Source organism: Lycorma delicatula, chromosome 2 (assembly GCF_047948215.1).
Source record: "Lycorma delicatula isolate Av1 chromosome 2, ASM4794821v1, whole genome shotgun sequence".
NCBI classification, from domain to species: Eukaryota; Metazoa; Arthropoda; class Insecta; order Hemiptera; family Fulgoridae; genus Lycorma; species Lycorma delicatula.
Window position 1 is genome coordinate 107,589,816 of NC_134456.1, and position 13,696 is coordinate 107,603,511.

Here is a 13,696-nt window from a genome sequence, read left to right on the forward strand (position 1 = left end):
CCAGTCAAATGAATGAAGACAAAAAAAAAGAAGGGGAACATGTTTAGTGCCTACCTTTATTTGTGTATAGAGGCCTGTTTTTTAATCAGTTTTTAACCTTGAATTTTTTTTTTGGATATTGGTATTGCGTTAAGCAGCAAATAATACATGATTAAGATAAAATTATAAAGAAGAATATGTTTAAAATAAATAAACAATGCTGTACAAGAAGACTCAAATGAAAACCCTCAATATTTTTAATCTTGTAATTTATTGAAAATGAAAGATACATTCTTCAACTTATTCTATACAGTCATCACAAGTGCATTACAAGTTTTTGGTATGCTTCAGTCCTTTGGAAGTACATGGATACCTCTAGAAAAATAATTTTGGCTGAGACAAAATGCCATTTTCTTGGTTTGCAATTGATGATAATTGACTCATGTCCCATTTCCATTTACAATTCTAACTTGGAAGCCATTAATATGTGCATAAAAGTGCCAAAACGTTCCTTGTCACTCATATACTGCTCCACCTCATTGTTTACCTGAAAACTTACTTCTCATCATAGTGCAATCACTGCATTACGTGGCAGTCACCAAAGAAGTGACAAGATCTGACAAATCTAGCAGATTTTTTTCAGTGAAAGACACTCAAAAGATGGATCTTGGATGATTGTAACAGTTGGACGGGCGATATAGGGGTTGAGCATTATCTGGTGCAACAACACACCTGTGAATCAGAAATCTCAGTAAATCCATTTATATTGCACTGGTGACAGTATCCTTCATGAGTATGTAATGCTCTGATATCTGTCATTCATCTGAAGAAAGTCAGCATAATAATTTTTCCCACTACTTGTTATGTGTGGAAGCTTTTAGTTTTGGTAAGGAGCAGTGGCACTATTACTTGCTCATTTTCATGGTTTTCAGTGAACAATGATTGACATAAGGTTCCGTTTCCATCTAAAATTCTGTAGGAAGCTATCATTATGTGCTTTGAAATGCTACAACAGTTCCTTGCAGGTGTTGCTTTGTTCTTTAAATTTTTGCTGTCAGCTCGCAAAATACCCACCTTTGAGACATTTTATTGAAACTACAGATCAAGGGTAGTGTCTGTTATGATCCATGACTTATATAGAGAAAAACAGCACTTTCATTCACCATTTATATTCCAACTCTCTTTCACTATGGCAACAATGGTGTCTACTTGATATGCTTGGCCTGATTGAAGATAGTCATTTTAAGAATTCCCAATCTCTCTTTTATACGTAACCAAAGCGGAGTACACAATGTTTCTCCACCTGAATTGAGGAGAAAGAATTCTGTAAAAATAAATTAAAATTCAGGTAGCAGTAAAACAGCTTGACACAATATTGTGTCAATAAAACAGTTTATTTATTTATTTTAGTATCTTACCTAAAGAACCTACTATTGGTATTTCTGCTTTAAATCATCATTTGTACTTCCAACTATATATCTACTTTAAATCAATCAAACCTGTTAAACAGAGCACTCAACATTGCGCATAACATTCTGTAAATGAGTGACTTATGTTAATGTTATTTTTTATTGGTAAATGCATGGAAATTAATATAGAATCAGGTATACTCTATTTTACTGTGTATATTCATATAGTACATATTTAAAAGCCTAATAATAATGAGCAAAAAAAAATTGTAGATGTTTAACTTGTACATTAACATTACGAAAACCACTAACATCCCAACTTTTTGAAAGGCAGTTAGCGCTAATAGACTGACTGAAGAACCAGAATATTTAAAATTATATTATTAGGGGTAATATTCAGTAAATTACTTTTTTTAAATTGTATTTGTATGCTTATTTTAAAAACTGTTATTTAATACTTGACTAATTGAGAATATTTTTATTAAAATTTAAATATTTTTAAAAATAAATTCGTAGATGTTGGCAGAACCGATTAATTTTGCATTAAATTAGAAGGTCAGGTAGTCTGTAGTCATTGAGAAATCGTTAGTGTAGTTTTGGCTGTGTTCATTTCATTAGACTAAATAGTTTAAATTGTATTATTTTTTTCTAGTTTATAGTACTGATATTCAGACATTCACAATTTTCGTTAATTATTAGTCACATAATTAATAGTTCGTTGTTATATTATTTACGTTTTAGATAAATATTTTGAAGGTTAGGCTGTTTTTGTTTTATGTCTGACTCAAGGGTTTTTGTTACGAAACTTATTTAACATAGAGATGGTGCTAAGGTCGGGAACCCTTAATGTATAAAAACAAAGGTATCATTTGCTGCCGTGGTGTTAAAAACATTTTTCTAACGTAATGATATGAGTTTATATTTCTTTATTACATAAACTTATTTTTTTGTAGATTTTGAAATATTTCATTTAGGTAATGTATTATAAATACGGGTAGCATGCAAGAAATTATTTTTACTCATTTTTGTGATATTCAATTTTTTGCGTTTTAGTAATGGAGGCCAGTTATCAACTAATGAATGATGTTGATCCTGAAGAAACCCCTCAGGATAGTGGGGTTATGATTCATATTGTTCCTGAAAAAGGTGAGTTGAATACGTAATTAAATATTATTTGAACTTGTGCAAATTTTATGTGTAAAATTATTGAAAAGTCTCTGCCTTATTTTTTAAAAATTTTATTTGTTTTGCTATGTAGTATGACTTAGCATTAATTATTTATTGTTTATACTGACATCCCTTTCTTTTTTTGTCGTTTTTCTATATTAGAGTAGGTAATATAATCAGCCTTATTTTAATTATTTTGTTTAAATTTCTTTTCATCATGATATAGGTTTTATTGCTCTGATTATTTTCTCAGGTATGAATTTCAAAATTATTGTAGTATTCTTAACTATTGATGTTTGAGTTTTAGAAAAGTTATGTTTATTATTTGATAACACAATGAAGTATTTGTATATTGTTAATGTATTGCATTTAATTTTTCTCCTATTGATGAGATTTGCTGTGTTATTAATGTAATGACTTTTATAACAAGTTGTTACATGAAAATTGTGATCTAACCTGTTTTTATCCAGACAGCCGTTATTTTTTGTAGTTTGTTATATGTATCAATTGATTTTAGTGACATATTTTTTGTCTTAGTGCAGATAATTAATCTCTTGAAAGTGTTTTGTTGTAAAATAACACATCAGTTTTTCAGAAACAATACAGCTACCATTATGCCTAAACGGGTAACTTTATGATGATATTAGTACAACAAAAAAAAAGGTGATAATAAAAATGGCTACAAGAAAGTTATATGAAAAGTGTGGAACAAGTTTAGAAAAAATATTGTGCTTTCCAGTGAGCATCTGGCTGAATGATTTATCCTGTAGTTGGGTATTTCCACAAGGAGAGTAATTTTCAGAAAGTGAGAGAAAAAAAAATCTGTTTAGCATATTTTTAAGCTGATCAAAAAAAAAATTTCTAATAAGTAACATGGTTGCTTCCACCCAGAGTATGAGTCTGCTGTTCAAAAAGATTTTGACCACAGCTTTTTCATAACTGTTTGAATGCAAGCAGTGTAATTTGGTAGAGTACTGGACTAATACATAGTTTATTCATTTTTTTTTATAACATAGATCACTTTTTCTGTTTAGCCTCTGGGAGTCACGGATGAACTTTCATCTACTTCTGTAGATGAATTACGATGATATGTATGAGAGTAAGTGGCGTGTAGTCTTGTACCAGTCTCAGGTTGACCATTTCTGAGATCTGTGGTTAATTGAAACCTAACCACCAAAGAACACTGGTATCCACAATTTAGTATTCAAATCCGTATAAAAGTAACTGGCTTTACTAGAATTTGAAAATTGGAACTCTTGACTTCGAAATCAGCTGATTTGTGAAGATGCATTCACCACTAGGCCAGTCCAGTGGGTCCACTTTAAGTTGTTATCTTGCAGCCATTGTTTTTGTTTTGCAATAAGTTCTTGTTACATACTTACTTTGTGCATAGTGATGTAACACACTGAACAACGTTACTGTTTGCAGTTTTGTCAAAAACTTGGTGATACTCAGAATGAAACAATTCATAAGATTAAGCATTTAAGCTTTCAGGAGTGAAGGGTTTACACAGATCAGAAAATAGTATAAACATTTTCAAAATTATTGAACTTTAATTGAGAGTGACCAGTAGGCCATCAACTAGCTAAAATCCAGATATCATTAACAACACGCACAATGCGATAAAGAAAAAGTTTTGGCTGACAACCCAGAAATTGTGAATGACTTTGTAATTAGAACCTGTAGAGTTACTGCATTCTTCATATTTGGATTTGGAAGCAACTGTGCCTACGGATTGTTTGTGGGTTTTGTTTTCTATAGTTTTCTTGTACAAATAGCTTAACTCATGGCTGAGGTGTTAATTAGCTCAACCTTATTTATACCTAATCAACCCTAATCAGCTGAAACCTTATTTATACGCACAATATAAAGTAATTAGTTGCCAATGCATTTATGTCATAATAAGTAATGAAGTTTCAAAGTTGACTTTGATTGATTTGTTTTAGCTGTACGATGGAACCATATTGAAGATCTTGATGCATTTTTTACTCAGATTTATACTTATCATCAAAGCCATGGTTTTGCTTGTATGATGGTTAAGGGAGTTTTAGAACTTTTACAATTTATATTTATTGTGTTCTTCTGTGTATTTCTTTTTAATTGTGTTAATTATCCTGTGTTGTTCAGGTAAGTGTGATTTCCTTTTTTTAATTTTTTACTGGATAAAGATATTACTTTATTGTAACCCTGCTATAAGAAAATTACAATTTATTTTAGTATCATCCACACTCTGACATTCTGTTACAATGTAATAGCATAATTTTGATTTTTTAATAAGTGAAATTAAGCAAACTTAAATAAAATAGTGTAAACCAAACACAAGGTTGTTTAAAGAAAATTTTCTCTTAATCAGGATAATGTTGTTAGAAATGTCAGGCAGATAAAAAAATTTATAGTTTACAATGCTCATATTTTTGAGATGGAAAAAGCATTTGTTGGACAAAATTTTACTGTTTATTATATTTTGAGCGGTTTTAGTTTAATTATTTAGAATTAACATTTTATTTGAAGTAAGTGTTAATTTTTATTTGACAAAATTAATATTTCTTAAACATGTCTCTAAATAGTTACATTCTAATAAAAAGTGATTTTTTTTTAGTGATGGGGTCTCAATGTACTGTTCATTACATATGCAAGTTGTAAAACAAAATAATTATAAAATTAAATGTTATATGATATAAATAGATTGGATATAGAAGTATGTGGATAATGTATTGTAAATTATATGATTAATGTTCTTTAAAGAGATTGGTTTAATACATTAGAGTCAGAAATTAATCCTCAGTTCAGCCTGTTGTATAAATTCCACCAGTAAAAAACTTAAATTATTTAAGTTTTGACACTTTTTAACTCCTTAACCCTCTTTTCTGATTTTCACATTCTTACTGGTTTTAGTGTGTTAGCCAAAATAGATAGATGATTGAAGTTTAAGCAGTAGTTCACTGTTAACATTTGTAAAAGCATGACAAAGCTACATTATTGAATGTCTGTTAATCAGTTATAGTCATTCACAGATTTGTGTCTTGTTGCAAACTGCCCTTTGAATGTTAATCTTATAGCATTGTCAAAAAAAAAAACAAACAAAAAACCACTGTTGCAGCACTAAAATTCATCACGCTTTCTGCACAAAACTAAGTGTTCCAAACTTTGTTCTAGTTAAAAATAAAAAAAATATTACAGGTACCAATAAAAAATTTCGTTTTATATGAAAGAAGTATTAGAAAGGAATATTTCTGTATTTTTCAGATCTCTGCATTTTAATAACAATTATTAAATTTGGTTTGATAATATTAACATTTTAAGCGACAGTTAAAACTTAATCTTACAAACATTAACTGATGCACATTAGTATTTGATTTTCTTTAATGAATATGAGTGGAAGTCTTTATATTTGTTGTGATTAATTTAATATTTAATAATTTTTGGGATCTGTTATATAATAATAACTCTGAATTAATTTCCAAATATTACTTTCCTTATTTAATTTTAAAAAAACATAATTATGCTACTTAATCGTACTTGAGCTCGATACCCTTTTGATTTTGTTATTCTAAATTTCCTGATCCGTCAAAGAAATATTCTTCTGCAACAAATTACTCATTCATAGAAAATGAGACAGGTAAATAGGATGAGTTGACGAAGGGCATCAGACCATCAGCTTTATCCCAGACCTCCAGATATGGTTGGACTGCAAACCCAGAGAACTGGGGTTTGAGTTGACCCAGTTCCTTTTTGTTCTCAGATGTTTTAAAGCATACCTGTGTTGTCAAATATATAGACCTGTGGAGTATGACTTGCAAGGAGGATGACATATAGTGTTCATGTACAATGGTATAATTTCTGAAGCATAGGGAAGCATGCTGGAGAGAATTCGGTGTGCTTTTCCCAGATAATATCATGGGAATTATTCTATGAACTGAACAGGCAAGGCATGTGTTGCACGACATTGGTAAAGATCATTCATACGGAGATGGTGGAAGAAATGGGGTTAATATCCCAAGTTTCTCTTGCGGTTATGTTTATATTTATTGAAGCAGGTTTGGCCCTAGGTGGTATAAAAAAATAATCAGGTTGTATTGATATATGGATTAGATATTTTGTTTTAGCAGCTTATTAAGAAGAGAAGTGAAACATGTTATTAAAACATAAATGTAGGAAAATTCCAACTTTCTTAATCTTTATCTAATGAGTTTGTAGCCTATTAAACTATATTTTACAAAAAAAAAATTGAATATTCTAAAGTTTTATATAAATATATTCTTTTTCTCTTTTAATTCTTGCTTTTCCCATTACTGTATGACTGAGTGAGATTCAAACCCAAATTAACATGTAATATACTTTATAAAAAATATGTTTTATAAATGAACAAATTATTGTATTTAAAAAAGTAACAATTCTTGTATGAGAATTACATTTCTTTTTAATCTGCAGTCTGAAATTCGTTAATTTTTTCTGCTAAAATAGTTATTTATCAGTCAAGGGACAGTTTATCTTGAGAAAATAATGAAATTTTTTTAATAAAGACGAGGTATTCTGTGTTTGAATTATATTAGTTGTGAAGAATTTGTCAAATTCCTAGAGGGACAGTGATCTATATGTTTTGTGCTTCATTTTCAGTTGCAGTTATAATTTAAACAGAGTTCACAATTAATTAATGTTTTCCTTTTAAAATACACTATCAGTTTAAAATCTAATTTTTTTAAATTTAATATAAATTTATTTTTTTGCTGTTATAGTTAAATTTCTGTAAAATTTGTTTATCTGTAATTATCCACTCATACAAAGCAATTATTTTGTTATAAAGTTTTCCCATCTTTGATTTAGATATTTATTATCTTGAATAAATATACATAAGGGTAGATCAATATTTTATAGGATTAGCTTATATATTTTCATGTTACTATTGCTTTAAAAAGTTATTTATACTTCAACTATGTTTAACGAACTATCTTTGTCTTCATGTCAGAAGTGTATTATAACTTTCTTAAATCTCTTTTTATTCATATTAATGATTATATTCATTTGATTCATTGCATTGTTCGATTACTAAATAATTTTAAATTATAAGAAAAATAATGATAAAATACTATTTGGGCCAGCATAATATGCAGATTTTTTTTAGCATGAGAAAATTTTATAGCAACTTTAACTCAATAAGTTTCATTCAATTTCTTGTGTTTAGAGATAAGTTATTATTATATAGCTGAATGTTTTACTAAACTAGTCCAGGGATGGATCAAATATAAACATGATTTTTTCCCCTTGTTTGCTGTAATCTATGATATAATTTACTTTTTTATTTAAAATTCAATTGAATAGATATAAAATAATTACAGTAAATCATTTCTAATAATACATATCAAGCCTGCTCTCAAAATTAAATACTTTAGCCGAGAGCAAGAATAATGATAAACATAGAGTAATCAAAGAATCTTATAAAAATCACAATTTACATCTAAAACAATATTACTTAAATATCAGTCAAAGTAGAAAGGAAATAATTTATAGGAAACAAAATATACTATAAATGAAATAAACACGATTTTTGAAGCAGACTGGCATCTCAGCTTTTCATCCGGAGATTGTGGGTTCAAATCTCAGTAAGGCACCACATTTTTCATACGCTATAAATTTTAGATCAGCATGACTGAAGCAATCGATGTCCATCATCTCAAAAAAATTACAAACACAATATTACTTCATATACAACACATATACCATATAATAAACAATACAATAAAATATATTTTATGAAAACATCTGTTTGAGGAAATAAAATCAAAAATACCCAAATTAAAATGATTAATATACACTTTTAAAATTATGGTCATCATTTACTGAATAATCCTTCAAATATCTTTTTTAAGGAGCGAATAGAAACAAAATTACTTAAATCAATGAAGCATTAACAGTAATAAACTAGCTACATTATGTAAACCTCTTCGAAAAAGAATTCTTCTAGCAAGAGGTATACTAATATTTCTCATCAAAGAATGTCTAATTTTATAGGAATGATTATAATACAAGTAAATGTTGATTTTTATAAACAAATAGTTATTATTATTTAGTATTAATTATTTATTAACACATAAATTTTCAAGATCGTCAATGTTAAAGAATAAAGCAAATTACTGTGAAAAATGTGGTTTAACTAGACAAATTTTTAATAAGAAATTAATAGTAACTAATAGCAGCTGGAATATATAGTCAAATGTATTCCCTCAAACCAAAATGCCATATGAGAGTAATGCCTGAACCAATGCACAATAAACCATTCTAAGCTGGGTATAACACACAGTATGCCTAAGAATTCTAAACTTGTAAAAGAGCCTTCCCTAACCTTCTTAACCAGATTGTTTGTATGGATATTAAACTTCAGATTACATTCAAAATCTATCCTGAGTTACTTAACAGAATTAACAAAAGTTAGCACAGTATAATTTCAAGTATTCATACTCGGCTGACGGCAGTCAAATTTACGTAAAATTATTTTATTATTAATAATTTTTCTTTTAGATAAATAAAATACTTTAGTTTTAATTGCATTAATGTATAAAAAAATGTTATGTATCGAATAATCATAACAAATTTCAGGCTCAGATTATCCTTTATTACAACATTGTGAAAAGAAACATCACCAAAAGTAATGGCCTTGACATCAGCAAAACAAACATATTTATCCTGAATATTTAAAATATCATCCATATATAACAGGAAGAAAATCGGGCCCAAAACGGTATCGTGTGAGATCATTCATCACTAAATATACCATTCAGTTAAACACATTGCGTTCTGTTACTTAAATATGATTTTAATAAATTAAAAACAGTCCTCCTAATACTAATACCAATATTATATAGCTTATTCAAGAAAAGTGAGTGGTCAACAGAATCGGAGGCTTTTTGTATATTCAAAAAAAATTCCAATGACACGATCACAATCATCCAACCTTTCCAGAATCAGGTTTATAAAAGTAAACTAGGCATTATCAGTTCCAGTGCCTGATCTAATCCAAATTGATTTCCGCTAAATAGATTATATTTTATAAAAAAATGCAGTCAATCTAAATGTAATACACTTTTCTAGAATTTTAGACGAAGACAAGGTCAGAGTTATGGGTCTTCAAATTTGTTGGCTCCCTTTTATCACCATTTTTATATAGTGGAATTACTATTGCCTATTTTTTAAAATTTAGGAAAAACCATTAACAACAAAAAGTTGAAAATATGAACAAGAGGAAAACAAAAGAATTAAGCTCCTTTAAGATATCATTGGTAACCAATGAGTTACTGAAGTATTATTATCCTTTAATTCATTAATTAATCAAAAAAAAATTGTCAGGTGTAACCAGCTGAAAAGAATAGAAAGTAAGGCTCATTATACTTATCTCCCAATGTAAGTGCCTACTTTCATCATAGTTTGTAAAAAGATTACTAGTAATAGACCTATCAACATTAACAGAAAAAGAAATGAAAATATTTGTCGTAGAAAAAGGATCACTCGTACTATTTAATTTACATTGTGTAATTTCATTACACTGTCCTCATACATACAATTCAAATGTACTGCTTATTTTAGAGAAGGAATTAGGAACTTTATAAGATTCCAAATTAACTTAATATTGCCCTTAGCATTTATTTTTTTTAGAATAATAATCATTTTTGGATGGTCTAATCAAAGCTTTAAAATATTTCTGTAGATTTTATTTTCATAATCTATGGTAATATTAAAAGTTTTTGGGATGTATTATTAATATACGTATGTATGTATTATTAAGATATATAAACATTTTTCCTGTTTCTAATGGATGTTAAAATATCTTTTAGACAGCCATGACTTTAATCCAATAAAATTATGACAACTAGATGTAGGTTTAATGAAAGATGCATTTTTAATATATTTTTCCGAAACATAAAAAAATTATCCAATACCTTATCCGCATCACGGCATTTGGTTATAGAAGTCAAATATTCATTTTCAATGTCAGCCTTTAGTTTCATCTATCAATACAAATATAACAATTTCTACCATTTAAATTAAAATTATTACCATTATGACATCCAGCAACACTATTTTTTGTAACAGTCTCCAATGATCCTACAATAGAAAAATGGTGAGTAATAGTTGTTTCTAAGCTATATCCATTGGGCTTAATAAAAGTCAAATATTCAGTGATCCTAGTAGGTCTATTAATAAAGGATGTATTAAGCAAAACTAGCTATAATATTTAAATATTCAACAATTTTTGAATCATTCCCTAATAAATTGATATCAGTATTGCCACACAGAATGTATACTTTTAAACTTTTAAATAACTAAGATTTTAAATGGGAATAGAGATGAGATAAAAATTTTTCTATTTCAAGGCTAGAATACGTATAAATAACTGTCAAGCCTAAAGTATTACCACAGTAATTAAGATTAATAAATACACAATTACAATCTTGAATAATATCCGAATCAAAAAATAAAAATGTAAATAGTTTCTAATACAAACTCTGATATTATCACACTTATTCAGACTCTTACGAGAAATATATTCACAATAATTCTGAATCTGATAATGCAGTGATTCATTTCATGTCGGAACAAAAATTATAATATCAAAATAAATTTTTATGTTGTCCAATGAAACAAGAAACTGGTCTAAATGGTCATTAATGCATTTATCATTACAACAAATAAATTTCAGATCACCCAAGCCAAAGAAAGAGCAATTATCCTTAATCTGGATAGTCTCAGTGTTATCATTACCAACTTCTAAGATGTCACGAAACATATTAAAACATAAAACTAACCAATGAAATAACAGAAATTTAATTAAATTATTTTTTTGAGTTCAGGCAATCCAACACTATCAACTATTCTATAAGTTATGTTGTTGTCATCTCTTCTGATGTAAATTCTTCCATTATTAACCCAACAATACTTGAAATTATTTTTTTTTGTGAAACCTTACATTCAAGCAGTAGATTTTTGTAATAGAGAGTCAAATTATGATTGAAAAAACCTGATGCTCTTTAATTTCTGTTAATAAGCATCATTAAAAATAATAGCGTCTTTCTTTCTATATTCTTTAAATTTATCATTGCTTGCAACAACATATTAAGACATGTTTTAGATGGCAAACTCCATAGATCCAAACCTTTTCCTGCTTTGTGATAGTAGTTCTGATATCATTCTTCAAGAGACTCAGAAGATTTACTCTTAAAAAATTAATAACATAATTTTTAATTTAAAAACTGATTAAACCTTGTTTAACAAAGTATTATGAAATTATACTTGTCTAAGTGTACTTTCAACAAAAGGTTAAATTATGTGGCATTTTGAATTCATGTTTATAACGTATGAATTAATTTTTCATAATGTAACTTATTACAATCATTAGTTATGATTGAAAAATTGAATTTATTTCTATTGACTTTAATTTTGTTTTGATAAGTTTTTGTTAATGTCATCTCTGTTAAATGAAAAAAGAACTTTAAATTTTGGCATCCGTGACATGTTGTGTTTAAAAATTATATATTGAAAATGATGTGTTGTGAATATAATTATATGAACTATATTCATGTTGTGTTTAAAAGAATAGATTTTAAATTGAGTAAGGTGAAAGTTGTAGTAAAAACTTTATTCAATTGTGAACTATCTTTTTCTCTAAATTAAACTTTTTAAAGACTCTGTTGCCAATTTAGTTTTGTTTAATTGAATATGGTACTGGTATTTGAATTAGGTTTTGAAGAGTTTTTATTGTAGATAACATGTTTAGTAGAGTGTATGTGTGTTTATGTCTCTGTATTTTCACTTGTTTTTATACATTTAGAATGTTTTTTGTGGGTTATTATTTAAAATTGTACGTACACATAAATACAACATTGTAAATGCTCAAACACTAATTAAATCACACATATTTTTCAAGCATATCACAAATATTAAAAAGTCCTTTAAAACCCAATTCAGATGTTTTGATTACTTTTAAATATTTAAAAAGAAAGCAAGCTCACTCTCATAAAGTTTTTTATGTAGTTTTCACCTTAAAATAAAATTAACTGATTTATAAAAATGTCTATAAGAGAAACCCTATTAATAATTGTATTTTTTGTAATTCAATTCCAGGGATGAAATAACGAATAAGACTGTAAATCAAAAGGTAACACTGAGTGACGCAGTACTTAGTTGTGATCAATGTTTGTCTAATATGGGTTTTTGGACTTGGATTATTATAATATTTTCGATTTTAGTCTGGCTATATCATGCAGTACAGTTCCTTTCTCATGCCTTTCGATATTGGGATTTAAAAGGTTTCTTCAATGTGGCACTGAAAATTAGTGATGTAAGTATATTAATATGAACTCATTGATGTTACATTACAGTGGTTAATGTACGGGTGTACTATTAACTTGTACCATAACATTAATCACTATTAGAATGGTATCATAAACTGATAGTTTTGGTAAAATTATGTGTAATATTACAGAATCCATGACTCTCCTCTGAATCTTTGGACAGCAGAATATTCAATTACTTGTACATTGCAGTAAATGCATTATGTTTATTCAACATAAATCAGTCATTTAAATAATAAAAAGTTGAAATAAAGAATGTAAGGTGATTAAAATACATGTAGAAATACTAATGTCAGGATCATAATGAAAATAAAATGAATGTTAATAGATAAGATAATGTTAACAAAATGAAAAGCAGACAAGTAAATTCAAGCTTTTTTACTTGTTTTTTTGTTGCTTTATTAGTTCTTTCACCTGCAAATTAAAAGCAGTGGGAACAAAGCAATAATGAGAAAAGTCTCAATATTTTCTCTATCGCAGCTGAAACCCACCGGGTTGGTCTAGTAGTGAACTCGTCATTGCAAATCAGCTGATTTCAAAGTCGAGAGTTCTAAGGTTCAAATCTTAGTAAAGGCAATTATTTCTATATGGATTTGAATACTAGATCACAGATACTGGTGTTCTTTATTGGTTGGTTTCAATTAACCACACATCTCAGGAATGGCTGACCTGAGACTGTACAAGACTACACTTCATTTACATTGATACATATCATCCCAATTTATCCTTTGAAGTAATATCTTACGGTGGTTCTGCAGGCTGAACAGAAAAAATAATGTATTACAACTTCTCTTGTTT

The 13,696-nt window shown here is 28.0% G+C and overlaps 1 protein-coding gene across 2 annotated transcripts in view; it reads left to right on the forward strand.

Moving 5' to 3' along the window:
- The first annotated feature begins 1,951 nt into the window (after positions 1–1,951).
- Positions 1,952–13,696, forward strand: part of Atg9 (autophagy-related protein 9) — a 79,038-nt gene continuing 67,293 nt past the window's right edge. The window contains exons 1-4 of one of the 2 annotated variants that reach the window (XM_075355960.1): positions 1,952–2,290; positions 2,442–2,534; positions 4,502–4,682; positions 12,669–12,885. In XM_075355960.1, the coding sequence (XP_075212075.1) occupies positions 2,444–2,534; positions 4,502–4,682; positions 12,669–12,885 (489 nt within the window). In that variant the 5' untranslated portion in view covers positions 1,952–2,290; positions 2,442–2,443. The remainder of the gene's footprint in view (positions 2,291–2,441; positions 2,535–4,501; positions 4,683–12,668; positions 12,886–13,696) is intronic. The other variant, XM_075355959.1, reaches the window with a different exon arrangement.